Genomic DNA, 18,612 nt, shown 5'->3' on the forward strand with positions numbered 1-18,612 from the left:
CGGTGAGATTGTCTTAGAGCTGAGAGCGACAAGTGCAACACTTGAGATAGGACTTCGGACAACCGTGATGATACTTGCGCGACAATGCTTACAACTTTGTGTGTGAATATGCCAGATGCTTACATAGTGAAGACAATCCAAACACACAAAGACAAACCTTCAAACTTGCTAGAACAAGATCGCAAGCATGACAAGGCAATCAACACGCGAAAAGACGACCACTGGTCAAACGAGCAAAAGTGTGAAAAGACTTCACAAGAGCTCATGGGGTGAGATCGAGTGTTTGCAACCATCAAAGGAAAAACCAATCAAGGCTCCAAAATTTGGATGTGAGCCAAAATTTTGGAGAGTACCGCAGCTGCTATAACACGATCACAAAATCATTAATGTTAAAATGCAATCTCAACAAAGATTCAAAATTTGTAACATCAACAATGATTCAATCAAATTCACTAGATATACTGCTTCACAATGAACCTCTAAAACACACTTATAAAATACCTAGATAGAACCATCTTGGAGACTACTATTAAATGCAAAATTAAACATAGAGACAAAATAATATTTATGCCTAATAGAAGGCATAATAAGCTCTCTATATTAAACAAATCATGTATAACGAATATTACAACATTTAATGACATATATATCTCCATATCTAAAATAATGTCTCATTAAATATTACATTAAACTTGTTCACTATTGCTCTATACTACTTATAGTTAATTCTAATACTCCATTTTTTAATACTAACCTGCATAATCAAATTATAAAATTTGCACCAATCTCATTCACACATTTATTGGTAAGAGGTATGTGGACATAATTAAAATATCAAAATTTAATACCAAACCTCATTGACACATGGAGTTCTGAACCATAGCTAAAAGTTTAATACCAAATCTCATTTACACATGGAGGGGCTACTGAACCGCAAGCAAAAAGCTTTCAATCACTCTCTTTAGGTAAACACAAATCCATTCACTAAAATACCTTAAATCCTCTTCCAAAGATATTTTCTGTTAGGACTCTGCCAAACTCAAAAACAACAATTTGGTTTAGATCACACATTCAAAGGGCATGATTTACACAAACACAAAATCCGACACAAATGCGAAGCATTTTCTGCACCAACACATGTGCGAAACGTGTACTGAATTACTTAACAACAAATGTTTACCGAACATCTCATTTCCCCTGTAGTTCCGAGGCTACAGTTAGGGGAGGTTCGATACAAAGGCTCGGGATAGGTCCGGAGGAGGGATGACTGGCTGGCCCTGCAGGTCGGTTCCCATTAATGTACAATTGTAATCCAGTCCCTGAGCAAATCAGCCGGAGGACGAGGAACTTAAAGCCAGTAAGTGCAATGCAATGTGAGCTGAATTGAATTGATGATCATATGGTTAAATTTATGTCATTTCTCTCTCTCTGTGTTGGCAGATATTCTGAACAATGTCAGAAGGTAAGCCTGGGAAGAAAGGCGGAGGGGGGGATGGCAAGGGCAAAGATACGTTTATTGCCACAACAGCGGGATTTGTGGTCTTTACAGGGATTGCAGCGAGTCTGTTCAAGGCCTTTAAGTCTAAAAAGCTTGCTGAAGAGGTTTCCCCACCTCAACCTTCAGATGGGGCTGTTGGAGATGTACCGGATCAGCTCCAGACTGAACCGACTGTAAAGGTATTTAGCTTATATTTAAGTGCCAGAGGCCTCTTATCTTGGTTAGATTTTATGCATTTTCGATAGCTTGGGAGCTGGGCTCTATTAATTTTTGAAAACTGGGATTCGGGTTTTGTTGATTTTTGATAATTGGGAATCGGGTTCTATTGATTTTTGTAAAATGGAATTTGGGTTCTATTATTTTTGAAAATTGACATTGAGTTCTATTGAATTTTGAAAATGGTATTTAGGTAATGTTGGTTTTTCAGAATGGGATTTGGGTTCTACAGATGTTTTAAGACTGGGGTTTAGGTTATATTGATTTTTTATGTGTTTTGGCCTGTTATTTTTTGGTGTATATTAAGAGTGCATTCGGGTGCAGGAGAAAATCGACGATGTTGTAAAAGAAGTGAATATATTTGGGTTTCACAAGGGGGGCAACAAGAAGAAGTCGAGCCAAACGATTGAGGTATTCAAAGGGGATACTCTTTGGGGTCTCTCTCGGAAGTATGGGGTAAGTCCTGAGACTTCTAGTGACATGTTAAATGAAAATTCACCCCTCTGCTGATAAGATAAGATTGTTGTTTGCCTGTTACCCATGAAATTGTTTGTCTTTTTCTTTTGAGTTATTTTTTCTGATTTTGAGTTTGAGCTGGTGAAGATCAGGGCTCAATGCCGATCATGCACCTGCGTTTTCACCATGGTTTGCGAGGCTCACACTGCCTGCTTACGAATTTTCACTCTCTCGGTCTAAATGTTTACGAATTTTCAGTCATCATGGTTTAACTTTTCAATCACTATAGTGTAACAGCTCACGATTTCGGTCATAGGGTTAAATGTGCACTGGAGATGTGGTTGGAGTGCTTGTTAATCTTCTTTTTTCTGTATTCTTTTTTCTGTATTCAAGTTTCTGATCCATAATGAATTAAGCAATCCATAATGAATTAAGCAAAGTCTTTTGGTAGAAATGAGATAAGAGAAATAAGAGAAATTTTTGACCGAGGAGTTTAATGATAAGATGAAAAAGTTGTGGGTAATGGTTTTGGGAGGCACTAGATGAAGATGAATATATATTTGTGTCCACCTTGTAGGTTACCCCTCATGTTAGGGTTTTTAGTTATTCTGATTTTCCAGAGTATCTCTATGTCTTTAGATTAGCTATGATTAGGGGTAAGTCTGTAGTGTGGATAGGAATCCCTATTGTTTGATTTGTATGGAGTCTCATTACATATGTTCCCCTTAGGTTACCTGTTATGAATTAAACTGGACATCTTTGAAATCAAAATTGTGCTTTACATGGTTCCATTTCTTCCATATGAGTGTAATTTATTAACTCATTTCAGCATATACTATATGTTGATTTTTTAATTAGTTGTCAAATCGGTATTATTAGAATTTTCCATGTTTTGATTACAGTGTTGCGTGAGAAAGAGATTTTAGTGATTTTTAAACTATCCACGTCATCGGGCATTAATGCCTAATTCCCAGTACCGGGGCTAGATCTGCTTTTGTGGTGCCAATTCTAAGAAATCAAGAAAGCATTGCAAATGTATATATTTATTGTTATCTTTAATAAGGGAATACAAGTATCGGCCAAACTCGATTTATGAAATTGAGTGGTCTGACTCTATTTATCAAGTATCTTTATTCTTTGTCCCACCTTATTGTAGAGCATTTCTTAGCGTAGTTGCTGTTCAGCTTTTTGAATGCATGTGAAACTAAGTTGCCATGTTATTCCCTTCTATCCATTGTATAGGACTTGTGTAACTGGTTCTGTTTCCTTGGTTGAGTGCAGGTTTCAGTTGATCAAATAAAAGCTGCAAATAAGTACACTGATGACACCATCTATGCTGGAGAAAAACTCATAATTCCTTGAGAGGGATATGGGAGCTCAGATTATATTTGAAAGTTTGTAGTACAGGTTGTCATGGAATGTGTATGCAGTAATTTGCACAACAGCCTCAAGTCCCCAGTCTTGTTTAGATATAAGAGATCGTCCAGTCCGGTTTGAGTTTTGGATTGTTTATGGTAGGTTGTCTATCACAAATTTTAAGGAAATATGTGATAAGCCAGTTGGAAATGTATTTGTTTTGTTTATACAGATTTCTTTTAGATTTGTTACTCAGGGGCATGATGTCATGTTCTAGAGATACCCTGTCCATGTATCTTTACTATCTCGTAAAATGCAAGTTGAATGCTAATCATGCCAGAGTCCAGTGATGCTTTGGAAACTCATGTAGCAAATCGGTGATTGGTGTGCCCTGCATGGCAATGCTACCCTGCGTTTATTAAAAAGCTTATCGTTGTATTGAACTCTTGTATTTGGTGCCTCCTGAATTATTTTCTTAATAAGTACAATGCTTATGCATCTTTGGTAAAATACATTTTACAAATGGTGTTTCGAAGCAAGAAACAGTTTATAAATGTTTGTTAATGGTTCGAATTGCTTATTCTTCAGGTTCATTTTTCATTGGAAAATTTGAAGCTTTATGTCAATATTTATTTGTTACCCTTGTGGTATATTTAGTATATACATTTCACTTTAGTGTTATCCATTCGTTCACTTCCTAATGTACAGGTCTTTGGACCTTTTATTCTACTTGAGAGAAGATGCCATGGCACACACAAAGCATTTGGAGATTATGGATATTAGAAATTCTAGTAAATGTGTATGGCTATCAAAGGAAATGGGTGTGTTTATATATCATGCTAATCCTGTTAGAAAGCAAGAAACAGTTTATAAATGTTTGTTAATGTTTCTAATTGCTTATTCTTCAGGCTCATTTTTCATCGAAAAATTTGAAGCTTTATGTCAATATTTATTTGTTACCCTCGTGGTATATTTAGTATATACATTTCACTTTAGTGTTATCCATTCGTTCACTTCCTAATGTACAGGTCTTTGGACCTTTGATTCTACTTGAGAGAAGATGCCATGGAACACACAAAGCATTTGGAAATTATGACGTTAGAAATTCTAGTATGTGTGTATGGCTATCAAAGGAAATGGGTGTGTTTATATATCATGCTAATCTTGTTAGAAAGTATCTCCAAAGAAGTCTTCTTCAGCAGCAAATGTGAGACTGTCTTGGGCATTTTCCTTTTCAGCAGCGCCATAATTTCTCCTGTAGAAGATAGAGAACGGCACACTAACAGATCTAGGAAGAGGTGCTCTGTTCAGATAAAGATAGTGCGTGCATGCATGCATGTGCTAGCCATCATTCATCAGCGATCAGTCTTAGGATGGGATAAAGTTCCTTTTATCTTCAGTTAATGAGATAAGGCACTAAAATGAAAGGGACAGTGGTGTTTGTTTTATTGAGTAATTTCTATTTTCTGACTTTGACTATAGATAAGGTGCATATTCTGAGGTGGAAATGCTCCACCTTATCTGGCATGCAGATCCAGTTTTGTAATCCTAGGCCACTCACCTGATTCTATAAGAGATGTGTGAGGGTACAGATCTGTACAGAGAGCGTTTCTAGTTTTATATATTCGACAGAAATTTCTCTCTAGTGAATTTCCCTGCAGCAGATTTTATTCAGCAGTAATGCATTAGCAGTAAGAAGGATTCTTGATAGTGATCTACGTGTTCTATCTTCTGTTTTCTAATTGTGCGTGTTTATAGATTTTAGCGAGATTCAAATTGCAGTTTTGATTAGCTTCTAAATTGAGAGTATGTCAGTTTCCTGTACGAGCAGAATCTGTTTACCATGTGCTAGAAAAATTCATTATGGTATCAAAGTGGTTTGCTGAAACCTTCTAGGAATCCTTGAACAAATAGTATGGCCGCTACTTTTGAGAGGGAGTTGTCGGGAGGTTTCAAGGGTGAGATGCCCCTGATCCGTGCTTGAGAATAGCATAGTGGACCAATATCAGGTTGTTTTTATTGTCAGATTGCTGATCTGTGTTGTTGTGCAGAATATTCCCGTGCAACCATTCGACTACATTCAGTGTTGGATATGAAGATTGATCGGGAGGCCCCTCTAACTAAGTCCCGTGGAAGTGTTCAGTAAAGATGTCGGAGCAGGATGTTGGAGCAGGAGGATCTATGGGACTTTGTGGAGGAAGTAGTTGTAGAATATATTGATCCCTTGCTGTTGGCAGATCACAGAAAAAAGATGTTGGATCTGGAGGATCTATGGGACTTTGTGGAGGAACTAGTTGTAGAGTATATTGATCCCTTGCTGTTGGCAGATCATAGAAAAAAGATGGCCAAGGTCAAGTGAGTCATCTTTGACTTTGTGAAGGATCATTGGATCCCTCACATTGTCACGAAACCCACGGGAAAGGATATGTTTGATGCTCTAGCTAAGTTGCACGAAATGGGGAAATGGGTACGAGTTTCTGAAATGTTTGATGCTCTAGCTAAGTTGCACGAAATGGGGAAATGGGTACGAGTTTCTGAAATGGGCATGGGTACGAAACGTGACCCCCCCAAATTTTGGAAACGAGGAAACGCAATATATATATATATATATATATATATATATATATATATAAGGACATTTAAGAAATATGTGCAATCATAAAGCATATATGATACATTCTAATTTATTACATTATGATTAAATTGTCAATTGTCAATGCATAAACTATAAGTCTCTAAATTTACATCGCATTTACTCATGAATGATCACATAATGAAAATAACAATATCCAAAATCAGCCACGAGAAATTTCTAATTTCTTGTCTTGTGCTTGATTGGGAGCCTCCTCCTACATAGTCGAACGACTTTAGTGCTCTTGATTAAATACAAGTTCCATACCCTAGTACCCTACATGCTTTTGATTATTGGGTGTCTCCCTTGCATGGAGGGCTTGGTTCTCTTGATTAAATACAAGTTCCATACCCTAGTACATGACAAAATCCAATGGAAACATTGCAATCCCCCCAATCCTAAAATCTTGAAAAACAGATAAGTCTGCTGGATCTTGAGTGAGATCTAAAATTCTACTTTCTCCATATGAAATCCAATGAGGGCGAAATTACTCTCAAACATCCCGAGTCATTTCATGGTAATGTTAAAAATTTGAGAATTTAACATTATCATGAGCTGCATATCAACACTAGGGCCATAGGCTTGAACATTAGGCTGCCCCACTCAAAAAATCCTTTTTTTTTTTTATAACTTGAGAGGCATCTAGAAGCATCCAAAAAAATATTTTAATCACTCAATAAAAAACTAGAGGCGAAAAAAGAAGAAGAAGAAGAAGAAGTCAAGTTAGAAGAGGAAACTCCATTGTACGACCTAGAAACGCGTTTCCGGCTGTACTAGCCACGTTTCCTCCTCGAGAAACGGGCCAATACGGCCAGAAACAAGTTTCCAGGCCGTACAATACGAGTTTCCTCGTTTCTGTTTCGTTTCCAACCAGAAATGGACCCTTCTCCAACGTTTCCTGCAACTTAGTGCTCTAGTAACTGTTTAGAGTGAGAACTTAGAAGATGTTATTAAGTGAAAACTACGGGAAAATATATGTTTGATGCTCTAGTAACTCTTAGAGTGAGAACTTAGAAGATGTTATTGAGTAAGCTTAAAGCCACATAAATGAGCAAGGTAGATGTTATTGAGTTAGCTTAAAGCCACACAAATGAGCAAGATAGATGTTGTAGGTACCTACATGATGGAGATTATTGAACTCCATGATCAACTTGCAGTGTTTAGAGAGGAGGTCAAGGGTGAAGAGCTAGTACCCATTGCATTAAATGGGTTCTATTCTTCTTGGCAACCTTTTTTCCATGGGGTCTATGCACAAAATAAGCTTCTCACTTTTCAGAGGCTATGGGATAACTTCATTTGGGAGGAAATGAGATTGGAGATTGTTGCAGGTATATGGAGGAGGAGCAAAGCTTTCTCTCATCAGCAAGAAGAAGCAGCGCAAAAAGAAAGGAAGACCCATGAAGGGTCAGAAAGGAAAGAAAGAGAATCTAGGTTCCTTTAACTAGGGAAAGAGGGATTTGAATCACATCAAGTGCTTCAAGTGTTAGAAGTTTGGGCACTTTGCTTCTTAGTGTCATAAGAAGAAAGGTAAGGGCAAGTCGTAGCAGCAGAAGTAGTTTGCAGGGAGTGCAGAAGCATTAATATGAGCCGTTGAACTTTCATCCAAGCTTGAGACAGACTTCCCTATGGTCATATGCTTTTCATTTAACACCATGTATGGTGTCAGCTGGTATGGGGACAATGGAGCCTCCAAACATATGATTTCTAACAAGAGGGCCTTTAATAAGCTTGAGGAGTGAAGGCAGGCATTAAAGCATTAAAGTAGAACTTGGTGACGATGCCACATATCCAATTGCAGGAATGGAATCCATCTCATTCCAAATGCCATTAGGTGATATAGTTGAGCTTACTAATGTTTTGTGTATACTTGGCATAACTAAAAAGCTCCTTTCGGTTTCAATGATGACAAATCTTGCATACATGGTTGAGTATGATGATTAGCCATTCCTCATCCCAAAGAGATGCTTAGATTGATTAGAGGTGTTTGTGAGGGTTGTCTATACAGATTGCAGAGGGATCCTATGAGAGCTCTAGTGAATGATATTGGCATCTTTTGTGAGCTTTGGAACAGGAGACCACTTACACCATGGAGCATTGCTAATATTAAAGAACCAGACTTCAAGGTTGAGAAGAAAATGTGCAAGGGGTATGCACTTGGAAGGCATGGAAAAGTTGTTTTACTAAGTAATGAACATAAGTTGAGTGACTCTTTACTTAATCCACTTAGATGTATGTGGACCCTTGTCATCTCCTTTATCAGGTAACATTACTATGTATCTTTCATTGATGATTTTTAGAAAGTCTTGGATCTACTTCAAGAAGACCAAGGATAAGGTCTTTGGGAAGTTTCAAGAGTTTAAGGTTTTTGTAGAAAATGAAGCAAGTGAAAATATTAAGGTGTTAATCGCTGACAATGGAGGGGAGTATATCTTAAAGGATTTTGATACCTTCTACAGGGAAGTAGGAATCAAGAAGGTGCTAACAATTCCCTACAACTCTTAGCAAAATGGGATTGCAAAGAGAAAGAACAAATATTTCATAGAAAGAACGAAATCCTGGATTCATGATACGATTCTACCCATGTGTATATGGGTATGTCACTGAAAAATCTAGCAAGTCTTGTAGAGGGGTACCCTACAAGGAAAGCACTAGACCAAGTGAAAAGAAGTAAGTAGTGGCCCATTGTCACCACAACCACTACCCCTTGCTCTTTATGGATTTTCACCAATGGGAGGAGTCTCGGTATATAAGTCACCTACAAGAGATATTTTAGGCTTAGAGGTTTAAGGTGACACAAAGAGTTCCAAGGATGGCTCAAGTACAAGGTTTAAACAATGAGAAGGTGGCAATTCACATCCTTAGAGGGGCCTAACTAGGGCATGCTAGACTTAGGGATCAAATAATAGCGTGTGAGATGGAGTGGCCTAAGGTCAAGGCACCAAGAAAAGGTTTCCAACAATGTATTCTAACAAAACAATGGCACATGAAACCTTCAAGAAGCCCTCAAGTTGAAGTTTAAACAAACTAGGGTTTTTGCTAGGGAAAATAGCTAAAGCAAGAGAAATTATGGAGAAAAATGGAGAGATTGACCACTAGAAGGAATGATTTTGAGGCAACCACTTTTACTCTTTGTGCTAAATCCTTCAAATGCCAAAAATTTCCCTCCTAGAAAAATTCACACTAAGCCCTAGATGAGGTCGCTTGTCTTTAAGAGGGTCGAAAATAGATAGATAAGGAGAACGAAAGTCAATTTAAGGGTAAGATGAAGGTTGATCACCTATTAGCCAAGGCCAATGCCTTGCCCTTGGGTGAAGGGAGTTTATGGATGTTAAAGATCGCTTGATCTTTGCAAAGTAGTAAGGATATTTTGACGCCTTAACAACAAAACCCTAACTCTTACCTTTGTGAGGGATCAATATTCACTCGGAAGAGCTAATTAGAAGAATCACCAAGGGGATTGTCATTCACATATTATACATGAGCAATGCATGCAATGATGATACTCAACTTCTATATAATTTATCTTCAAAACAATGGTGCAATAGAAAAATCCTAGATCATCAATACATTCCATACATTAGACATAAAATAAAAAATTTATTCAATAACAAAGCTCACTTACAAGACAACATGCATGTACAATCCTTTCGTTGATCTAAGATAACTTCTCTAAAGACAATAATATAGCTCCAATAGACAAAATGCTCCATATATCACATCTCTCCAAAGATACAAGAATGCCGAAATTCTCTAAAAGAGGTCAAATCAGTCCAAGTGATGGTCAATGAAATGAAAAGTTCTCTCCTCCATTTATATGAGGACGAATCATAATATTAGCCTAAAAGTCCTTGATAACAAGCTAAATTACAAGAAACCTTGGGTTACAAGCCAACCCACTAGCCTTCTGATCAAAAGTACAAAATATGCCCCACACGTGTGAGCCACTAGCCTTCTAGAGCTGATGTCATGCATGAAATAGGCTCCAAGTGGCATTTCCAAGTGTTATGAGGTGTCCAATGTGGTGTAGTAGCATGTAAAAATTATGATTTAAGGGTTTGTTGTCAAATTCACCTCAATGGCTCTCTATGGTCCCAAGATCCAGTTGGGGCACCATAACGTGGTCTCCATGGGTCTCTAACTCATAATTTCAATCTCTGCTCCAACGTTGAGGGCTTTCTAGGAGCTACTAGCCCTCCCAAGTCTCTGAAGGTGAGAACATCCTCATTTGGGCCTTGAATCAATTGCCATCCCTCATAAGGTGCTAAGGCCAACTTGGGGGCATGTTGGTTTCAGGTGTGTCATCATGAATAATCATCAAATCCAGTGCAAAGTGGCATAATGTCCTAGGTGCACGAGGTGCCTAAGGTCATGTGTGATGCGCTATTGTTGTTAGGAGGCCCAAGGCTCTCAACGCTTCACTTATTAGAGCCAATATACTCCTTTGATGGCCCGAGTATCTGTGGGTAAGGTGCCCAAGACATGGGTTGCTGAACCACCTGAGAATCACATAATAGATTCTAGTGAAAGCAACCAGTCGTTAGGGACAAAATCGTTATTGCATCTAAGTGAACCAAGCTTGAATGTAATAGGCTATTTAGTACTTCAAATAAGGATTACTTCCAAAATCACGGCCTTGAGTTTGCAATGTTGTTTTCTCCCTAGACAGGAGTGGCTAAAGGACAACACTATTAGGTGTTTCCATCCCCTAAGGGGCAAGTAATGTTTCCTCAATTCAATTGATAGGTGTTAGCGAATAATAATGATGGCACAGAGGGGAGAAGACTTCATGGCCAAGTTCCATGGTCAAAGGGGTTGGCTTGATGGGGGATCCACATCCTAAGTGTATAGATGCAAGGAGGGAGCAATCGCGGATGCACGAGTTACTAACTCGGCCTTTGTTTTTCCACCTCTCTTATGCGCCTTTTACTTTTGCTTGATTTTTCTTTGTATTACTGCTCATAGCTCAAGGGTTAGAGCTTGCTTTGAATGATATAACAATTGTATACCCCTTAATGATGAGTCAGTGTATTGTCACCGGGGATGGGACATGCAAGGGTTCCTTTTTATGATGTAATGGAGCAACATGTGCTCAAGAATTGAGTGATGGCCGTAAGGAGTGAGATATATCTCATGCTCTGCTTTTTCCCATGTGTTAATTTGTATGTCCCAACCATCTTTTGCATTTTGACATTCTTTCTTTTGATTTTGTTTCGCGACCATGATATGTTTTTTCTGTTTCTTTTAGCTACATCAACCTCCTAGGGAAGATTTTTGGTCCTTATGCAGGTATGCAGAGGTATGGGTGCCAAATCTCAGAGAACCAATGGTCAGTTGAACTTGAAGAATGGATGTGAGATAAGGGCATGTAATGTATGATGGTAAGTGTTAAGTATGACATATGGATAGATGGAACTACATTATCTCAATCAAGAATTCCCAAGTATTGCCCCTCCTATACCCATTAGGCCATTAGGGGAGGTCCCACTGTATTAGGATCGAAGATTAACCCCCCATTTAAGGTGAGAGAACAAGATTACAATGAAAACCCTTCCTTCAAGGTCGCCCCATAATCCATATCAAATGTTGAAATAAAAACAAGAATAAGCACCCAGTTCTAAGATGATTAAAATATCTTTTGATCAGAAGCCCACTTTTGTCCATGTGCTCATGCTAGATGGGCGAGAAGCATATGGATGATGCAAGTGGTAGAGATATAATGGCATGTCATTAGCTAGTGGTCGCTGTCAGAGGTTGCTAGCTATATGGCTAGCCAACTAGTTGTTATGGATAGGAGAAAAGTTTTCTCCTATAGGCTTGCCCACTTTTGTGAGTAACATTTGGCTCTAACTTGGGGACTTGAGCTCATCGTAGAATTCATGATTTATATGCTCAAACGATAAGTTCATCATAACTCCAACAATCCTTAGACTCGCAGGCCTGTAACAGACACATTGCATTCAACCTGTTTAGGAGCATGTGCACTGGGAATAGGGTATCACCCATGTTCTATATGAAGATACAACTCTGTATAGAAATAAATATATTTTAAATACAATCTATTCTAGCATGAAACACGCTATGAATGATGCTAGAATGCTCACAAAATGTGCAATACGACTAAACTACTATACACGATAAATATGTCAGTTTCCATAAGAGAAAGTAAGGCAAATATTTTTTACTAGTGAAGGCAAAAGTTCTATTGACGGTTTTGGATGCCGCCAACACAAAGGGATCTCCCTAATATGAAGTCCGAACAAGACCTCACACCGTTTGAGATAGGATCCCCATCCGGGAAATAGGCTCGACTGCGATTATAATCATCTTAAAGATTTTCCTTGGCTGCAATAAACAACATAAGAGAACATGCATATAATTTCAAGATAAACAAGTAAGTTAGCTTTGTGAAAAAAACAATTACAATGTGCATAAGGTACTTTCATAGATGAGAAAAGATAGAGTAAGCCTTTAGAAGAAAAGTAATAATACTACCCTAATAAAGACACACATATACATAGAAATAATCGTTAATTAATCTACAAAATAGTTCACAAAATAACAACGCTCATGAAAGCAAGAATGCATGATTCAATTAAGATATATACCAAAGCCAACGAAATAGTTCATTTTTCTAACACGTGAATACATATATTGCAAACAATGAATGAATAGTCTCACAACATTCACAACACATGCACGAAAGTATGCTCTGCTCTGAGAGCTTTAAAGTATTAAGTGAAAGTGTCAAGATACACAATTACAAAGTCGCATCACTAGCCCCAATAGTGGAACATGAAGCCACCACTTGCTTCTCAAAAGAATGATCTTCTCTCCTATGCTAAGCTTTAGAAACAAAGGCTAAAAGTCCTTTACTTGAGTTATGATGGTTTATTTATAACAAATGAGGTGACCTTTCACCTCCTATGTGACTTTTAACCTCTCTCATTAATTTTGAGCTCCCACATGACTTTACAGCTACTACATGACTCTTGGGATTTCTAGTGACTTTTCACATTCCATGTGTGGCTTTTGGGCTTCCACACATTTTACATTTTCTAATTTTCGAAATTACAAAATTACATTCCACCATAATTATGGAAAAATACATATGTCCATATTTTGGAAAATCACATTTTGGCGACATGTGACATGAGACTTCATTGTAACTTGTCAACGCCAAGTTCTTCTCTTTGCTGCCGTGTCTTCAACTCTTTATGATAGATCTGGGGTGTACTTCTTCTTCACCCTCCAAAGGTTCTAGATATAGTATTGAAGCCTTCTAAGTCAACATGAGTCACCATCCATCTGTTGTAGTTCATAATTCCTTTATCTCTTGCATGATGGTGTCCTTTTGTCTCATCTCCATAAGTGTCTTCTTGAAAATTCTCCTTGATGACCTCCTTGAACATCATTTGCCATGTTAAGATGATAATATCTACAAATGAAATCTGCTCATGACAAGATAATACCAGTCCCAAAATCACCTATTCTACCTTTTTTGCTTGTGCAAGATGTTGACTGTGATGGGACAATGCACATGGAATGAAAGAGAGTCCTTCTTAGGCGCAGGGTGTAGATTCAAGAGGCAAGAAGTGGAGTTCTGGGCACTGGAAGTGCACACTATGCAAGGGAAAGAAAAAGGGATAAGCTTGGGTGTAAAGTGCAGGTCCCGGAGACAGTGGCTAGGGGCTTGAGGACTGAGAATGTGGTGTGCGCAATGACTAAGAGGTAGTGTCATGGTTGAGCGCAGGTCATTGATGCAAGGGCCTACGGATGACCTTACTGTCCATTAGGAGAGCGTAATGTGCTCATGAAGGCAAGGCTCATCAAGGCTTAATGCAAAGTGAAAGTGTAAGCAACAAGAAGTTTGTGATTGTGGTTTGGAGTTGCACAATGCGCTTGTGAAGGAAGATGGCATCAGGATGGGCATAAAGCACAGGTTTAGGGGACAAGAGTCTCCCCACTAAGGCTTAGAAGAGTGCAATGTGCTCGTCACTTGGCTTAAATTTGAATGTGCTCATAGCTTGCACATGGTTTGAGGGCAAGGAAGAACCTCAAAATTGAATAAGTGTGAGATCAGTGGAACAATAAAGAGAGAGTAAGAGCATACACATGTCCTGAACACGATCTTACACACATACACAATCCAACTTATGTCAAGAATATGGACAATACCCAAAACCAACATGTATACATTGAAATGACAACACAATGACACTAATCTCCAAGTGCGGTAGTTAGGGCGAAGTATTTACAACATAACTGACAACTGCAATAAAAAAGTGCACTAGGCCATGTGAGCATGTCTAGCGCATGTTCTGGCGATATATATGATCAACTAATGCAAGAGAGTGCGCTGGCGCTGCCTCTAACAAAAGACAACACTTCAAGCTTCTTTAGAAAGGAACTTGAACACTTCTAGAAACTCAAACAACAAGCGTGGAACAACTTTAATGAATCAAAGGATATATCACACAATCATTAGGAGGCTTCAAAATTTGAATGTAGACAAAATTTTGGAGGGTGTTGTTTCAGCTACAACACTTGGCGATTCACTGGAAGAATCCCAAATTCTTTGTTTAGGTTTGACTCTACTCATAAAGTCTAGCCTTTCAAGAAGTATTGATTCATCATGTAGATCACCACAACATCCCCACTTATCCTGGTTACAAATAGTCTCTCTTATTCCCTTCCTCATCTTAAAACACATTTACAACACTCACCATATCCTAATTGTTTCAATTGGGGAGAAGGATAGTGTAAATTTGCGAGTTTAAGATAACCCGAGTTTTAGTGTCGTCCCTGGTGTTCCTCCACTACCAATAGGTTTGTTCAGTTCCTCGACCGGGTCACTTCAATGAATCAAAAACATTGCTTCTTTGCCAGTAGGCCTATTCAATACCCTAACTAATTTGCTTGCTTCACCTCTCTGTGCATGAAGCCTCTCTATTATTTCACCCTTTATTTTATTTTCACTATGCTTTTGGCATTTGTTAGGCGTTTATTTTTCCAGAGTGGAAGACGAATCCCAACTTATTTTATGAGCAAGAGAGGTTGTTCCTTGTTTTGTAGAGACTCTTATATATATACACCTCTGAGATTATGGTTAAATGACATGTTATTTAAATTATTAACATCGATATTATTATTATTACCTAAAGTATTATTAATAGTATTATTATCGTTAAAGTCGTTAAATGTATTATTATTTATATTAATAGATTCGTTGTTAAAACCATTAATAACATTAAAATGTTTATGCGGCAGACTGATATGGGCAACAGCGCTGGGGCACCGATGTGGAACCGAGGCCTCCATGCTTTGACCACGTGAAGAGGCCGAGGGGCACGCAACGGGAGAACGGTTCGCTGCAGGACTGGAATGCACAGAGTCCGATCTGCCTACGGCCAGGAAACTGTCCATCCGCAGCTGCTCCTTCCGCCCAGAGATAGAACTGCACACGGCCAGGGAACTATCCAACCGCGGCAGCACGATCGAGCTAGCCGTATGAGAAACAAAAATGCCAGCTAGATCAATCTCCGTGAGTGTGCGATCAGGACCAGCGTTTGCATGCGCCAAAATGCCGGGTGAACAGACACTGAGATCCCTTTCTGCGCAGAGGGGAGAAGACCGTTCCATGCTCTTGGGAGAGGATGGCAGAACAGGAGAAGAATAACCCTCGGAGCATAGAAAAGATTGACTGTTCAACACTGGATCTGGACATGCAGAAGCATGCTCAGAACTGCAGGGCGCTAGGGCAGCAGATTTACCTCCCGAGTTCCCAATTAACCAATCCCTAATCGCTGAAATTTGATCAGCAGAGACACGGCTCTGAGAAACCCTACCCGCAGCACTTCCAGAAAATGCTGCATACCCAGTAAATCTCTGAAACTTAGACATCTGATTCTGTTTCTGACTTTCGTCCACTCGAATGGACTTCAAGGCTGAACAGGTATCAATTATCGCCCAAAGGGAGGCCGAAAACAAGTTCGCAAGCTCTAGATGCAAACTAAGAAGAGAACGAGAAACTAGATTAAGAGAATTTCTGACCCTGCTGATTTCCACTCGAACCAAAGCCAAACTCGCCTTCAGAAAGATCTGCTGGTGCTGGGCAGAGTGCAGGCGATGTTTGATTTGGGCAAAGACAGGGATGGTGGAGGAGTCTCTGCATCTTTTGAGAAAAGCTAGATCTGACTTCAATTTTGAAACCTGCAGGCGTGCCTGTTCAAAATGATGAACCTTGTTTGCAATGGCCTTTCCATGCAAGGATTCAATTGTTGAATTGAAGCTTCTGTGATCCATATCAGGTTTACAAGAAATTCTTCGGCGTAAATCACAAGATAAATCATTTGTCGACGCGTTTTGAACCAACAAGTGTGGTTCATCGTCAGGACAAGTTGAAGAAACAGATCCAGCTTAGCATGTTAAATAGTCTGAGCAGAGACTCCAACGACTATCTTGACTAACATCTAATTTTGATTTTAGGACCAAAGTCAAGATTTAATGGAAATTAGTTAAATTATGAGAATAAATAATAATATAAAATAATTTAAAAATTGTTAAAGGTTAGTTAGAAAGTTATTAAAAAATTATAAGTTAAATTACGTGAATAAATAAAAATATAAAAAATTGTTAAAGGTTAGTTAGAATTTTTTTTTTTTTTTAAATGGGACTTAAAGTATAAATAATATGTATATATATACAAAGGTTGGTTAGAAACTTATTGGAATAATATACATAAAAATAATAATGAATAGAGTTTAATTATCAAAGTTAAGGTAAAAAGATTTTAATTTCATTTTAAATAAATAAATAAATTCAAAAATAAAAATAAAATAAAATGAATAAATAAATAAATAAATAAATAATAGTAATAATAATAATAATAATAATAATAAATAATAATAATAATAATAAAATAAATAAAAAAATAAATAACAATAATAATAATAATAAATAGATAGATATTAAAAAAAAAAACTAATAATAATAAAAGAATGGAAATTAAATAAATTAATTAAAGTAATTAAAACAAGCGAGCGAAAAATAAAATAAATGAATAAATTAATTAAAATGAATAAAACAAGCAAGCGAAAAAAATAAAAAAAAAAAAAAAAAAAAAAAAAAAAAAAAAAAAAAAAAAAAAAAAATAAATAAATAAAAATAAAAATAAATAAATAAATAAAAATAAAAAAAAATAAAACAAGCGAACGACAATTAAAAAAAAAAAAAAAAAGGCGCCCAGGAAAAATAGCGAAAAAAAAGGGAAACCAACGAAAGCAAGAAAGGGCAAGATTAGGAAGAAAGGGCCGGGATCCAGCAACTACTAATCTTCCAGCCGTCATCTCTATTGAGATTGCTCGGCCTTCTTTCAATTTCAATAATTCATGTAGAGACTTTAATAACAATAATTTGTTTAATAGCCATAATGGTATTAATAATAGTAGTAATAATGATATTCCTAATAATAATGATAATAGTAATAATAGCATAGTAGAAATTAGTAATGATAATAATAGTAAGGCAAATAATCCTTGTTCTAATATAATCCCCCCTCCTTCTCATAGTAATAATAAAGCTATTAACCTCTCTAGTTTCGTTTCCACCCCTGCGGTTTTAAAGTCTTGGGGAAAGGTTTAAATTTCGCCTTAGCCCCTAAGAAGATTCCTGTTCACGATATCATCTGCGATGTTGAGTTTGGGATCAGAGATTTACCTGATAAGATTAAGGACACTATCAGGCAAGATTGTGCGGTGGTCTTAAGAAAGGCTAAGCCCCATCGGAAAAACCTCAACAATGAGGAATTCATTGCCCTTAAATCCTTAAACCAGAACAATGATATTGTAGTTCTGAGGGCTGACAAAGGAGGGGCTACGGTCATCCTTAACAAAGATGATTACCGCCAGAAGATGTTGGATCATCTTTGCAATAGTGGCAGTTATAGAAAACTGTCCAAGAACCCTCTTAAGAACATTTCCAAATCGGTGGCTCTTGCCATCAAGTCTAATAGCTCTACGAGTTCTCTTTACCATAAGCTCATTGAAAGCAGTCCAATTACCCCTAGGATTTATGGGCTGCCTAAGATTCATAAAGAAGGGACCCCCCTGAGGCCTATTGTCAACACCATTGGTGGCCCGACCTACCTTCTAGCCAAGTTCCTTGCCCTTAAGCTCAAACCCCTGGTTGGCCGTACAGAGTCCTTCGTAAAAGACTCTGCTTCCTTCGTTAAAGAGCTTAAGGACATAAAGCTTGACCCAGAAGACATTCTCGTGAGCTTTGATGTGGTCTCCCTTTATACTTGTATCCCTATAAAGGAAGCCATGGCAGTGATCTATCGCCTAACAGATCCTGATACCGCGCATCTTGTTGAGATCTGTCTCACTTCCACTTTCTTCTGTTTTGAAGGTGAGTTCTATGAACAAACCTGTGGTGTTGCCATGGGCTCACCCCTATC

General features: G+C 37.9%; 1 protein-coding gene across 1 annotated transcript; it reads left to right on the forward strand.

Moving 5' to 3' along the window:
* Positions 1–1,140: 1,140 nt before the first annotated feature.
* Positions 1,141–3,802, forward strand: LOC149138330 (uncharacterized). Its single transcript, XM_089448764.1, has 4 exons — positions 1,141–1,357; positions 1,441–1,677; positions 2,039–2,170; positions 3,452–3,802. Exons 2-4 carry the CDS (start codon positions 1,453–1,455, stop codon positions 3,530–3,532), a joined length of 438 nt encoding a protein of 145 aa, XP_089304890.1. The 5' UTR covers positions 1,141–1,357; positions 1,441–1,452; the 3' UTR covers positions 3,533–3,802.
* Positions 3,803–18,612: the final 14,810 nt, after the last annotated feature.

Source organism: Pinus tabuliformis, chromosome X (genome assembly GCF_031772625.1).
Source record: "Pinus tabuliformis cultivar Carrire ecotype Pingquan chromosome X, CPIR1, whole genome shotgun sequence".
NCBI classification, from domain to species: Eukaryota; Viridiplantae; Streptophyta; class Pinopsida; order Pinales; family Pinaceae; genus Pinus; species Pinus tabuliformis.

What these genes read in the sequence shown, in the direction of transcription:
- LOC149138330 (XM_089448764.1), top strand. Translation starts at nt 1,453, where the DNA reads ATGTCAGAAGGTAAGCCTGGGAAGAAAGGCGGAGGGGGGGATGGCAAG. An exon ending in AGACTGAACCGACTGTAAAG is followed by an intron (nt 1,678 to 2,038) that starts GTATTTAGCTTA and finishes ATTCGGGTGCAG; the next exon opens with GAGAAAATCGACGATGTTGT. An exon ending in GTCTCTCTCGGAAGTATGGG is followed by an intron (nt 2,171 to 3,451) that starts GTAAGTCCTGAG and finishes GGTTGAGTGCAG; the next exon opens with GTTTCAGTTGATCAAATAAA.